At 42.8% G+C, this 15,202-nt stretch overlaps 1 protein-coding gene and 1 long non-coding RNA gene across 2 annotated transcripts in view; one reads left to right on the plus strand and one right to left on the minus strand.

Moving 5' to 3' along the window:
- Positions 1-745: 745 nt before the first annotated feature.
- Positions 746-8,733, minus strand: LOC138760762 (uncharacterized). Its single transcript, XR_011355855.1, has 3 exons — positions 8,225-8,733; positions 6,723-6,775; positions 746-3,091 (listed from the first exon to the last, which is right to left on the minus strand). It is a non-coding gene; the product is annotated as an uncharacterized lncRNA (long non-coding RNA).
- Positions 8,653-15,202, plus strand: part of kif16ba (kinesin family member 16Ba) — a 200,215-nt gene continuing 193,665 nt past the window's right edge. The window contains exon 1 of the mRNA XM_069931784.1: positions 8,653-8,877. Within this exon, the coding sequence (XP_069787885.1) occupies positions 8,831-8,877 (47 nt within the window). The 5' untranslated portion in view covers positions 8,653-8,830. The remainder of the gene's footprint in view (positions 8,878-15,202) is intronic.

Here is a 15,202-nt window from a genome sequence, read left to right on the forward strand (position 1 = left end):
GGAACTCTATCAAGAGCATCCTGGCCAGCAGCATCACAGTGTACAGTTGTGGAAAATAAATGGATTGGAGATTAATTCTCAGGACCATAAGGGTGGCAGAAGATCACTGGAGACTCCCTCCCTCTCCCCCCCCCCCCCCGCCCCGCCCCCACCACCCCCCTTCTCAACTGAGGCAATCTGGCAGGTTTTTTTTCTCTGAAGAGGGCATGCAAAGTCATTGAGGTCTCTTACAGCTGCTCCTGTTGGGAAAGAGATACAGGAGTCAGCACCACCAGGCTGAGGAACAGCTTCTTCCCACAGGCAGTGAAAATGCTGATCAACCAAAGGAACTGCTCACACCAACTATCTGAGACTCTTATATTCTTGAAACAATATTTATTTATTTAGATATCCTGCATTGTTTGTCTGTGTGTTATGTCTGGTTGAGTATCTGCATGTTACGTACTGAGGACCAAGGACTGCTGTTTCAACGACTTGTGCTGTTTCTATGAGTTGTACTTGTACAATCAGATGACAATAAACTTCATTCCTACTGTTTCTTGTCCTTTAAAGAATTCTCTATTCCTATTAAAATGTTACTCCAATGCAAAGCACCTTCATTTTATACATCAACATTTTAACCTTCATTTTATCAAATCTTTTTGAAAATATATATTTACTATGTTAACTGGAGATAAAATTATAATGAAGTAATGAAATGGCAGAGGAACTGAATAAACATTTTTCATCTGTCAGCAGTAAAGGGTTTAATGAATTAAGCAGGAATAGAGGAGAAGCAATAATCTAATATAATGTGAAACTTGATGACTAAAGATGGTGTACTGAACAAATCACGGGATTGAATCCCAACAAATTTACTGGACTTGATCATCTGTATTCTTGGGTAATAGGTGACTGCTGAGATCACGAAATAGGAGATATATGATAATCTTGTAATATCAGCCAGAAATGAGATTAGCCCCTTTTAAAGAATTTTGCAATACAACGTTGTACAATAATCACTCAAGTCTGATACTCGGCTTGATCAGCTTTATTTTCTTGGTACCAATCAGAGAGAAAGTCTATCTTCACTGACCCTCTTCTCTGAGTTATAAAGTTACAGAGCTTAGCTGACATACTTTGTATAATTAATGCATCACATGACAATCCAGCAACATTCTGAATAGAAAGAAAGGTAGCAATCTCAGTTTCCTCAATTTAGGCCCATGCATAGTGATTTGTAGTATGCAATTAAAACAATACCCAAGGGTCTGCACCCAGTACATCTTATCTCCAGATGCACTAAGCAAAACAGCTGTTTCTCAAGATCACAGACATGCTGAATATGTCAGCCATCCTGCTAGTCCTTGCAGTGGGTCACCACAATCAACTCTTCTACAGTCCCCACAAATTGGAAGGTAGAAAAAGGAAACACCAGTATTGAAGATGGGAGTGAAAGTTAAAAATAGAGGACTATAGTCCATTGGTTTAACACCAGTTGTTGGAAAAATACTTGATTTCCTTGTAAATCATATAGAAATATGAAAATTATGTTATAGTTAGACATGCAACACCTTGGTTCCAAATCTGAAATCATGTCAGTCAAATTTATCAGTGTTTTTGACAATGAACTAGAATCAGAATTTATTGTCATGAGCATGTCACAAAATTCATTGTTTTGTGGCAGCATCAAAGTGCAAATACTGCTATAAATTACATTCAAAATATAAATTAAAAAGTGCACAAGAAAAAAAGTGAGATACTGTCTGTGGTTCATTGGCCTTTTAAAAATCTGATGGCTAAAGGGAAGAAACAGTTTTTTGTGCTGTTTCAGGCCTTTGTACCTCCTTCCTTATGATAGCAATGTGAAGATGGCATAGCCTGGGTGATGAGGGTCCTTGAGGATTGAGGCTGCTTTTCTGCTGATGTCTTCGATGCAGTGAAGACTGATGGTGCTGGCCAAGTTCATAACTCTCTGTAGTCTTTATCTGTCCTATACATTGGCACCTGCATACCAGACAGTGATGCAACCAGTCAGAATGCTCTCAATGGAGCACCTGTAGAAATTTGCAAGAGTCCTTGCTGGCATACCAAATCTCATCAAACTGATCACAAAGTATAGCCATTGGTGAGTCTTCTTCATGATTGTATCAAAATGGATGCGTCAGGATTGATCTTGAAATATTGACAACCTGGAATTTTAAGTTCTTAATTCTTTCCATTGATGACTCTTCAATAAGGACTTCATGTTCTCCTGATTTCCCCTCTTGAAGTCCACAATCAGCTCCTTAGTTGTGTTAACTTTGAGAGCAAAGTTGCTGTTGCGACACCACTCAATTGGTTGATCTATCTCCCTCCTATACGCTTCCTCATTGTCGTCTGTGATTCTTCCAATGACTGTGGTGTCAATGGAAAATTTGTAAATGGAATTTTAATTGTGCATACCCACAAAGTCAAGAGTGTAGAGCGAGTAGAGCAATGGGTTAAACATGCTTTCTTGAGATGTGCCTGTGTTGATTGTCAGTGAGGAGATATGTTTGTTGATTTGGACTGGCAATGGTCTCCGATGAGAAGTCAAGGATCCAGTTGCAGAGGAGGGTACAGAGGCCCAGGTTTTGGAGCTTGTTGACTAATACTGAGTGTATGATGGTGTTGAAAGCAGCACTGTAGTTGATGAAAAATAGCTTCATATACATGTTGTCTAAGGCTGAGCAGAGCCAGGGATATTGGGTCTGCTGTGAAGCGATTGTGATGGTAGGTGAATTTGTAATGTGTCCAGATCTTTACATAGGTACAAGTTAATTCTGGCCATGACCAACCTCTCAAAGCATTTCATCACAGTATGCTACTGGGCAATAATTATTGAGGCAGCTCACATTGCTCTTCTTGGACACCGGGATAATTAATGCCCTTTTGAAACAGATGGGAACCTCTAACTGCTGCAATGAGAGATTAAAATGTCTATAAACGCTCTGGCTCCTTTGTTGGCACAGATTTTCAGTACTTTGCCAAGTATGCCATCAGGGCCTCATGCCTTGAGTGGGATCACCCTCTTGAAAGATGTTCTGACATTGGCCTCACAGATAAATATCACAGGCTTGTCAGTCAGCTTCTGCAGGAAAGTGAACATAAATGGTATTCAACTCATCGGATAGCGAAGCATCAAAGCAGGATTGATCATGGGGAACCTTTTAATAAAATCATAAGACAATGGAGCAGAAATAGGCTTTTTAGTCCATCGAGTCTGCCCCGCCATTCAATCGTGAGCTGATACATTTTCACACTCAGCTCCACTGCCCAACCTTCTCCCCATAACCTTTGGTGCCCTCCCAAACAAGAACCTATCAATATCTGCCTTAAATACAATGTGGTACTACCACTATGTATATTGTATGTATGTGCTTATGGGCTGGCCCGCTCTTGAACCTGTGACTCCTCCATCCCAGATAACCTCATAAAGGCTGTTATGCCCAAACCCCTCTCTCAGTATCTGCCTTGGAATTAGGTCAGCAACATGCAAGATGTGCTGATATCTAAAGGTGATTAAAGCCTATTAATCACAGATCCTTGTCTACTGTGGTTGATTAGTAGCACAATTTAATAATAAAGATTATTATGGGCCATGGACAAGATAATATGGGCAGATACACCCAAAACCATCCAGAGGCCTCGGTCAAATTTGACCAGTGGGTGCACTCCCTCAATGCGTTTATGCGGTGTAACAGCATACGAAGACGACAAACGGGATCTGCTCTTCGCTCAGGTTGGCCATCGGGTCTTTCAAACAATAAGAGATTGTCCTACTTACACTGCTGTGATGGACTTCCTGCAGAAACAGTACCAGGCCCCAATAAATGTCATCTATGCCCGAATTCTCCTGGGCAGTTGTAAACAAGCACCTGGTGAGTCCTTTGATGAATACATATGGGCGCTGTGTGAGCTGGGGCTGAGAAGTCTCGGCAACTGCCCTCCTTGAAGGCCTGATATACGACGCATGCGTAGCTGGATTCAGGTCTGATTATATCAGAGACTGCTTTAAAAGGGTGATTGGAGCCTGCAGTTGGTCGTGGAATTGCTTGAGACAGCGCAACGGAATGTTGAAGCATTCTTCTTAGGCACTGCAGTCGCCACTTGGGAAGCGTGGGTGCTGCCAGCTTGGGATGTGGGGTTCCCACGTCACCATCGAGCACTTGAAGTGCTACTTCTGTGGACCCAGAAGAGCTGCCCGGCCTGAAACACAACATGCACTGCCTGCGAGAAGGGACACTACACAAAGATATGTAGGTCCCAACCTTCCGCCAGCAGCACAGTGTGCGGCTACCAGCCTCTACTATCTTGGACCACACCACCTATGGCTCCACCTTCAACGTCACTTCTGGACATGGGAAATGGCTCAATGGGGCCCCGGGGATGGCAGTGAAGGACAGCACCACAAGCGTGACATGGGGGCCTCCACCTTGGCAGGTACACCTGAATCAATAGAGTAGCGACTTGGACAGTGATCAGATGCTGGCCTTCATCATCCTTGATCAAGACAGCCCACATCAACTGGCCAAGGCCATGATAACCATCAAGGTAAATGGCCACACCACAAACTGCTTATTCAACACAAGAAGCACTGAGCTTCATCCATCCATATACTGTACAAAGCTACTCCCTCGCGGTAACCCCAGAAATATGCGAGGTCTCCTTGGCCGCCAAATCTCATTCAGCTGAGATCCACAGCTGCTGCAGCTTGATGCTGATGGTGCAAGAACTTTAACTCCTGATCATGCCCCGCCTTTGCACGCCAGTCATACTGGGACTGCCAGTGCCAGCTACAGAGCGTCTGGATGCAGTTTGATGGCCAACACCCACCCCTTATGATCTGCAACACCAAAGACTCAAGTCACCTGCCCCCTCCGAACATGACTTGCAGCCTCTATCCTCTGGTTCCCACTGCTGCTCCTGTTTGAGAACTTCACACCCGACTGCAAGCTTTTTACCACTAAGAGCAGGCAATACAGCTCCGGAGACAGGGCATGAGCTGTCAAATGCTGCTTGTATTGTGACAGAGTATATAGATATGTTTTGGGGAGATAAATTGGGAAAGAATTGTTAGAGTAGGTCACATACAAGCACATTAAAACAGATCTTATTTGAAATAATGGAGCTCTGCCCCATGCTAGACATATTGGGGACTCAGAGCTTTTGCAAGAGCTTTGAAAAGTGCTCAAGAGACTTCACTGATGGATTGTTGTTTACAAAAGCTGGAGCTGCAAATTGTCTGGAAGAGAACTTGTTTCTAGGAGGGTCATGTGCTTTTGCAAGCAGAGAGAGTCAAACAGGCTTTTCTCTGTGTGTGTGTGTGTGAGAAAGAGAGAGAGAGAGAGAGAGAGAGAGAGAGAGAGAGAGAGACACAAAGATCAGTTCTGCAGTGTTACAGCCAGCAGACAGCAGCTGGGACTGGAACAGGACAAGCTGGCAAACTTCTAGAATGCCCCATTTTTGGAAGACGGCCTGGTCAAAGCCCTTGAGGTTCATGCAAGAGGAGAGGACTGGCTGTCTAATGTTTCACTTGAAATAAGAGAAACATAAAGGAACTCTGTAGTGAACTGAAAGAAAGGGGTTATCATCTGAAGGACCCTGAGGGGGGCAAGTTTCTTCGGCAAGACACTGGAGTGGCTGATGGAAGAAAAACAAACAATAAATCTCTCTCTGAAAACCAACAGGAACCTTCCAGAGCAGTAACCATTTACCTTTCAAGCACCAAAGCCTAGTAAACTTCATAAATGTTAAATTCTGTGCACAGTATAAGAATTGCCTGCAACCAGTGAACTTGGAGGAATGAAAAGTGAGATTGGACTGTGAACCAAAGAACTTTTCTGAACTTACACACACATTACATACACGTGCTCTTAGAATTTGAAGGAGGTTAAGTTAGGTTAGTTAAGTCAATAGTGATAAGTGTTAGAGTCCAGAGGACCCAAAAAACCAGCAGCAATAGATATGCACCACAACACAGGGTTACAACAAAGTTCACCAGTCTTCGGTGCTTAACAGGCAAATGGTTACCACTCAGGAGGGTTCTTGCTGGTTTTCAGAGAGAGATTCCTTTTCCAGGACATCCGCAATTGGTTCCTTCTCAATCAGTCTTGCTGACGAAACTTGCCCCTTCAGGGTTCTCCAAATGATCCTCTTTCTTTTAGGTCACCTTTCACACCACCAGTCTTCTCCTTTGACCAGGCAGCCTTCCAAAGTTTGCCAGCTTGTCCCTCTGGAACAGATTTCTATCTCTCTCCTCTCTGTTTCACACCCTCTCTCTCTGAGAGCAAAACTCTTCTCCTCTGCCTGCAAAGATCACATGCTCTTCCAGGCAAGCTGCTGTCAATACTTCGTTGCCTCCTGCAAAAAGCATTCTGCAAAAGTCCTGCAAATGTTCTGTGTTTTAAAATGTGTGTGTGCAAGCTGCTCTAACAATTCCTCCCAAACCTCCTCTAAAAACTCTGTCACATAAGTTAAAGTGTGATTTTGCTTTCATATTTAAAGATAATTAAAAGCAACTTTTTAAAAAGTAACCATTTGTCTTGGTGAATATCTATTGTTGCTAGGTTTATGGGTCTTCTGGGCTCATAATAGTATGATAACCCTTTCATTCCTGGAAGCATCCTAGTGAACCACCTTTGAACTGTCTCCAATGTCAGCTCATCCTTTCTCAAATAAGGAGTCTAAAACTGCTCACAATGCTCCAAGTGAGGTCTTACCTGTGCCTTATAGAGCCTCAACATCGCATTCCGTCTCTTATATTCTATTCCTCCTGAAAGGAATGGAAGCATTGCATTTATCTTCTTTATCACCATCTCAACCTGCAAGTTTACCTTCAGGCTATTCTGCATGAGGACTCCCAGGTCCCTTTGTATCTGGGAATTTTCAATTTTCTCCCCATTTAAAAAGAAAAAGTCTGCTCCTTCATTTTTTCCTATCTAAGTGCATAACCACTTTCCAACATTATATTTCACTTTCCTCTTTGCCCATTCTACTAATGTCTCAGTTCTTCTGTGCCTCCACATGTCCTCCACATTACCTGTTCCTCTAACTACCTTCGTATCGTCTGAAAACCTGGCCACAAAACCATTCATTCCATAATCCAAATCATGAATATACAACAATATGGTATATCTGCATTTTCAAAAGCTATTTTTTATATATTTTTACAAAAATATATCATTTCAATAACAAGAATAGATAAATAATGGATGGACAACAGAGAATGGGCAGTTTTTTCATTGATAAAATAGCTTCAGTACTGGGCCCTCACCAATTGTTATTTACAGGCATACGAAAGTGATATACCCTGTTTTGCTGATAATGGGAAAAACAGTAAAATCGAGCTGTGAAGATGATACAAAGAATTTGCCTTGGAAAAGGTGATGTGGTGAGACCCGTGAATTTGAGGTAAACATCTTGCAAAATGATAGCCATTAAGATTGATTTTGATATGAATTGATTGTGTTGATCATAGTTGTATTAACACAGGTTAAAATGGTGGACAAGAAAATGGAAGATAGAGTATCATGTGGGGAAATAAGAGTTGAGGATTTTGATAACAACAAAACAACATTTTTGAAACAGTGATGAATCATCACATTGGAGGGACATGAAACATTTTCAAAAGAAATTCAAAACTGAAATTGTTATATTGTCAAAGTGTTTGAGATTAGTAAGTCGTCAGTAGGGTAAGGTAAAGAATCACCTATGAAAATGTGTAACAAAATAGACTTCTTATACTGGGAAATCACTCTGCTGAGCACCCTTGCTCAGTCCACCTCAATAGTGGGGATCTCCCAGTGGCAACCCATTTCAGCTACCCACCCCATTCTCATGCCAACATCTCTGTCCATGGTGTCATGCACTGCAAGACTGAGACCACACACGAATTGGAGGAACACCTCATATTCCATCTCAACACTCTCCAACCAGATGGCAATAACTTCTCCAGTTTCTGTTCCCCCCCCCCCCCACCCACCCATCTCTGTCTTTTGCTACCTGATCTTAATAAATGGCTCAAGCTTGAACATCAGTGATGGACTTTAACCTTTGGACACCATTTGACCTGCTGAGTTTCTCCAGCATTGTGTTTTCACTTCAACTACTGCGTCAACAGATTTTTGTGTTTTACTTCTCTCTTTCCCTACCCCCAAAGTCTCCTTTCTGTCTACCTCTCTCTCTGTCCTCCAAATATGTATTCACAAAACCAACCCCTCACCTTTCCTCCCATCCATGTCCAATTGCCGCTGGACTGTGCTTCTCCTCCCTCAGCCTTTTGATTCAGGAGCCTGCCTGTTGTTGTTTTCTGGCTCAGGCCTGAAACATTTGGACGCTGCGGGACCTGCTGAATTTCTCCCGCATTTCTGTGTTTGTACTTGTTTCAGAGCAAGGTGGATTCTGAGGCAAAGCACATTTTTGATAAACTTCACCCAAAATTTGCGTCCCTGTAGAAAATGAACTCCTTCTGCGCATCTCAGCCATCCTATTCAGCAAATGTCAAGTTGTGACCACCTGTCTGGTTCCCGAGCGCAGCTGAGCCTCCGGGGTGAGGGAAGGCGGGGCCACCCTCCCGACAACGGCCGAGCTGAATGGTCACTCGGCCCGTCAATCACGAGTGCTGCGGTGTTCTGGAGCCTCACGGTGATCGGTTGACGTCGAATCGGCTGCGCTGATGACGGTCGCCCAGTGACGTAGGCGGCTGGAGTTTTCGATGCTGGTGGAGAGTCGGGTGGGGGTGGGATTGTTGTCTGTCGCATCACGAGCCGGCGGTTGTAAACAAACAGTCTTTTGGCGGAGGCACCAGAGAAGGCGGAAGTGATGAATCATGGCCTCGGTGAAGGTGGCGGTGCGGCTGAGACCAATGAACTTGAGGTAAACGTCCTGCAAAATGTTCCACAACTTCTCCTGGAAGTTATTTAAGGGCAACTGGAGCACAAGGTTCCAAGACCCAAAAGACTTGAGGAGTAATGGGCGTGATCAGCCCGGCACGAGGTTAACATGGATTTGTGTTGCTCTTTAAGCTTATTCCAGCCCTGTTTTTATGACATTCCTTGAAAGTTTTCATTCTGATTATCTCTTTTAATTTGGCGAACTACTGCGATTGTAAATCTAAAATAAAACTAGGAAACGAAGGAAGGGTAGTGTTCACATCACCAGAACTCTCTGTGACTCGATTTGTAACCTCTCAGTGACACATCTCCAGGTATTCAGACTTTATCGTACTTAAATCATTGCCTACTTGTTATTTCCCCACCAATTCTTTCTGGGTGGAGTTACAATAAATTGCACTTTGAGTGTCAACCGTGGCCCTGTGAAAATAAGTTTCTCTCTGAGTCGGTGAATTTCATCCCAGGGGCTTGAGCAAAGCAGAAGACGTGTGTTTGACTGACTTGGCGTTTTTTTAGTATGGCTGTTATGTACGCCTGTGTACTTTCTCAGATGGATATTTTTTTAAAAAATCAAAGAAGACTAGGAACATCTTCACTGGTATCTAAAGCAGGTGGTTTTGTCACAGTGTGAGCATTTGAGTATTTCTCTGCCTGTCATTTGCTTTGTAAATCCATGAAGATAAGCCAAAAAAGTGTGTGTGTGTAGATGGCACAGTGGTGCAACTATTAGAAACTTAGATAAGTATAGTATAGGGACAGGCTCTTTGGCCCTCCATGTCAATGTGGATAATAAAGCCAAAGCAAACTCATCCCATCTGCTTTCCCTAATTTGTCTCTTTGTATGCCTATCTAAATACCTCTTGGATGTTGCGATAATATGTTTCCACCACCTAATCCATCTGCATGTTACAGGCATTTTCCCTGTTTCTGGCTCGCTGCTCCCCTGGAGTCTGTAACCCTTGTGATATGCTGCCCAGCATAGGGCTGCTGTCTTGCGCACAGACTTCAGAAGTTGCATGATGTTTTTTTTTAAGTTGGCTTCTCTTAATAGGCTGTTGAAAGCCTGCACAGAACTGTTGGCATCACGACTGGGCAATAGGACCCTGTGGAGCAGCACTGTTTCTCTACTCCTCACTCTCCTGAATACGTGCCAGCGGCAACGCTGCTGTTACAGCAGCCCTGTCAGTGCCACCATTTTCTTGTATGTTCAAAACAAAACTTTAGTGTCCCAACCCCTCTCACCTTGAACCCTGGGGGAAAAGAGACCATCTACCCTATCTATGCCACTCATAATTTTGTATACTTTTATCAGGTTGTCTCTCAGCCTCTGAATCTCCAGAGAGAAAAAAAATATTAAGTTTGTCCATTCTCTCCTGATACTTAAAGATCTCCAGTTCAGGCAACGTCCTCATGAATATTTTCTGCACCCTCTCCAAAACTACCCTGTCTCCAATCGTGTGGCGACCAGAACTACATTACAATTCTCCAAATGTAGCTTAACAGCAACATGACTTGTCAACTTTTGTACACCATGTTTTGTTGAAGGCAAGCATGTCATGCACCACCTTCCACCCTATCCTCCTGTGCTTCCATTTCAAGGAGCTATGGACTTGCAGCTCAATATCCCAATATATGCCAGGCCTTGTTCCACCTCCTATTTCCTAATTTCTCATGAGGGACTTGCCATTTACTGAATCTTGACCTCTCATCGATGACTGCATATGCATTTCCACCTTGTTGTTTTACTCGTAAGCCCTCACCCATTTACTTAGCCTTCTTTTTCATCTTCCTCTCAATCCACATTATCATTCAAATTGGTATCATCAGTAATATCACACTTGGTTGTCTCATCCAAATCTTTGATACAGGTTATGAATAGCAGGGAGCCAATTTTGACCCCCTTACTACCTAACAGCCTGAGACTTCTGCTTAAAAATGAATTGTTTTTCCTACTATTTTCAACCATTGGCAATATCTAAAAGTCAAACCATACCATGTCACTAATTCCCCTTTGTTCTAATTGCAGCCTGATAGTAATCAAACAAACGTTAAGTATAATGTATGAACCATGTATCCATGGTTACTGACCAAAACTATTGTTACTTTAAGCATCCTGTTTCCTCTTCTTTCATAATTATTCTTGTTATTTATGCCAGGCCAATTGATCTGTAGTTCCTTTTTTAATTGAACAAAGTGTCCAAAGAAGTTCCCTATGGTAGATGTGTGATACCAATATCAGTTTGCCAAATTGTTTTTCTTTTTAAAAAAAAGAACTACTATTTCTTTAAAAAAAGAACTACTAATTGTTTTTCATTGTTGAAATTACACAGCTGTTTAAAGGATGATAATTTGAGTGAGGGAAACTAGTGAAAGCACAAGTTCTTTTTCTTTAAAGGAACAGGAACTAAATGCTAAGGTCGCTTCAGTGTTATTTATACTTTCCTATACATTGTTTCAAATTCCTATGAATGTCAAGATTTTTGAATTTTGGGTTCTACTGTACTACCATTTCTACTATCTTGTGCTCTTGGCCATTGCAGATGAATAAGGAAAATCATCAAAGGGAGTAACTTGTGCCAGCATTGGAAGTTAACAATGCTATCATTAAACTAGCATTACAGAGGTGCATTATTTTTTTTCTTCCATACACTCTTGGAATTTCACCCAGATTTAAGAGTTTGGAGGCAAAATATTTGTACATATGGTGCTTTGTGCTGTTACGAGCCAAGAGGACCCCAAAACCCAGCAGCAATAGATATTCACCAAGACAAATGGTTACTTTAAAATTGCTTTTGATTATCTTTAAACATGAAAACAGAATCACACTTCAACTTAACCCCCTTCTAATTCTAAGCGCATGTGTATGTAATGTGTGTGTAAGTTCAGAGAATTGGTTCACTGTCCAATCTCACTTCTCATTCCTCCAAGTTCACTGGTTGCAGGTGATTCTTATACTGTGCACAGATTTAACATTTATAAAGTTCACCAGGCTTTGGCGCTTGAAAGGTAAATGGTTACTGCTTAGGAAGGTTCTTGTCGGTTTAGAGAGAGATTTGTTGTTCCAGGACATCCACAAGTGATTCCTTTTTAATCTGCCACTCCAGTGTCTTGCTGACAAAACTTGCCCCCTTCAGAGTTCTCCAGATGATAACCTCTTTCTTACAGATCAACACAGAGTTCCTTTTTGTTTCCCTTATTCCAAGTGAAACATTAGACAGCCAGTCCTCTCCTCTTGCATGAACCACAAGGGCTTTGACCAGGCCGTTTTCCAAAAATGGGACATTCTAGAAGTTTGCCAGCTTGTCCTTTCCAGTCCCAGCTGCTGGCTGTAACACTGTACTTGATCTCTCTCTCTCTCTCTCTCTCTCTCTCTCTCTCTCTCTCTCTCTCTCTCTCTCTCTCTCTCTCTCTCACACACAGACAGAGAAAGCCTGTTTGACTCTCTCTGCTTGCAAAACTACATGACCCTCTTAGAACTGCAAGCTCTTCCAGACAGCAGCAGCTCTGACATGCTCTTTCATCTATTGTCTTTTGTAAACAACAATCCATGTGTTTGTATGTGACCTACTCAAACAAACCTTTCCCAATTTATCTCCCAAAAACATATCTATATGCTCTGTCACAGTCCTAAGTTTATTATCCAGTTATACCTTCTGTAAAGGCTATAATTTCATCCATTGTTTTTGATTACCCTTTAAAAGCTTGCATAATTGTCCATAAACCAGTTTGTATTGTATGAGTCCTGTTGCATAAAATGCATATGAACCCTCCTTCCTGCTATGAGAATTTGCATCAGTTATTCAGACTGCCTTGGTGAACATGAAGCTAGAGTTAAATGAATTATTCACTCCATCAACAATCACGAAACAAAGAATCCTAAAGTTGATTTAATAGTGTCCGGGCACTTCAACTAAGCCACCCATGATTGGGCTACCTAAACTCCACCAGCACCTCTCCTGCCCCATCAGAGGTCTCAACACCCTTGACCTGACCAGAAAGAATGCCTGCAGTTCCATGCCAACACTCTGACAAGTGAGTTCATTGGGCTATGGTAATACTTCCCACATGCAAACAAAAGCTGAGAAGGGTGGGCCCAGTGAAGAAAGTCATTCAGCGATGGTTTGAGGATACAGATGACATCATATGTGACAGTCAACTGGTCCACATTCAATGATTCAAGAAACTGCCTCGATAAATGCACTGTATGTAACATTCTAAATGTAGTATGATGTGACAATAATTGAACCTTAAGCTTTACATCACAATACAACCCTGAGATTTTTTTTAGCAGGTGAGGCAGTATTTACCACTTATTGGTAGTGAAAAAAACTGTACACAGTGTTCTTATGTAAAGAAAGAACTGTAAACCGATAATGAATGTAAACAAAGTTTTTAAGTTCTCCCTATTGCATAATAAAGTACACAAGTAAGAGTCCTTAAATGAGTCCCTGATTGAGCTTGTTGTTGAGGAGTCTAATGGTGGAGGGGTAGCAGCTGTTCCTAAACCTGGTGGTGTGAGTCTTGTGGCACCTGTACCTCTTTCCTGATGGCATTAATGAGAACAGAGCATGTGGCGAGTGGTGCAGATCATTGATGATTGCTGCTATCTGACGGCAGTGTTCCCTATAGATGTTCTCAACAGTGGGGAAGGTATTGCCTGTGATATTTTGGGCTGTGTCCACTACCTTTTGGAGGGCTGTATGCTCAGGGGTATTGGTGTCCTCATACCAGACTTTAATGCAATTGGTCATCACATTTTCCACCACACATCTGTAGAAATTTGATGGGGTTTCTGGTGTCATAGGAAACTCCTGAGGAAGTAGAGGCACTGAGGTTGTTTCTTAACAATGCCACTGTAGTGGCTCACTGGAGGCTTAATCGAACCGGCTCGGGAAGTTCCAAGTGATGTCGACATCACAATGTGATGATGTCATTTGGAACACGCGGGGTTTTAAAAAGCTGCATGTGTCTGAGTAATGACTTTTACTGAACTTTGACTGAACTATGTTTGATCATTTTCTCGTTCTTCATTTCACACTGTGACACAGTTGCTACATTTGTGACCCCAACAGGCCCAAATGGATTTTGGACCCAAAATGGACAATGCAGTGGTTTTGCTCAAACTCCCTGTCTTTTGTACCACTCATCCTGAAGTTTGGTTTGGACAGGCTGAGGCGCAATTTCACATTCGCAAGATAGAAGTGGATGTGATTAAGTACTATCATGTGGTAAGCACCCTCGACCAGGACCTAGCTGGTCGAGTAGTGAATTTCGTTTGGGACCCACCAGCTCTCAGCAAGAACGAAGCCCTAAAAGCCCTCCTTCTCTGGATTTATGGTCTCTCACGATGTGAGCGAGCTGTATGGCTCCTCCATGTTGATGGCCTGAGGGACCACGCCCCTTTGGAGTTGATGAATGATATGTTGGCATGCCAAAGGCCTTGCTTGCTCTTCAAGCAATTGTTTTTAGAGCATATGCCAGAAGACATCCGCCTCATGTTGGCTGATGAAGACTTCAACCCTCGAACAGTTGCCGCCCATGCAGACATTCTGTGGCGCCTGAAACAGCAAGGCTCAAGGCCCACAGAAATTAGTGCTGCATCACACCCAAAGGCCAAGTCTCTACGAGTACTGGCGACGAGGGCACACGCTCTCTTGGACAAGCATGACTCCGTGACAAAGGCTATGGCGGCTGGCCATGTAACTGCCTACTCTACATCTGGGATGAACTCTCCCAGTGCTAATTTTGAGTTAATTTCGGGCTTTGACACCTGTACCAGGAATGCAGGTCCAGTGCTCATTGCGGTGAATAACAGTTTGATTTGTACCTATGGCACATGGGCTATACCCCTGAAATTTGATGACCATAAGTTCACATGGAAGTTCATTCTTGCTGTTGTGTCCTGGCCATTGCTGGTTGTCAACTTCCTCAATTCCCACTCACTGGTGATGAACTTAAAAAGCTGCCAGTTGATGAACACCACAATGTTCCAGACTTTCTGCATTTGAAAATTCAAACTACCCGCCCCACACCCAGATGATGTGGAGTACTCGAACAATGAATTTGCCAAACTTCTTGTGGAGTTTCCAGACATTGTCACTCCCCAGTTCTCCACTGCCACACCCAAGCATGGCATCACACACCACCTCTTCACTCAAGTGCTTCCTCTACACTCCCGAGACTGACGACTGCCACCTGACAAGTTGCGGCTTGCAAATCATGTTTCACAAAAATGGAAGAACTCGGAAACATACGCAGGTCTGATAGCCTATGGACTTCCCGCTACATATGGCGCCCAAATCCATAGG

This window comes from Narcine bancroftii, chromosome 4 (assembly GCF_036971445.1).
Source record: "Narcine bancroftii isolate sNarBan1 chromosome 4, sNarBan1.hap1, whole genome shotgun sequence".
NCBI lineage: Eukaryota > Metazoa > Chordata > Chondrichthyes > Torpediniformes > Narcinidae > Narcine > Narcine bancroftii.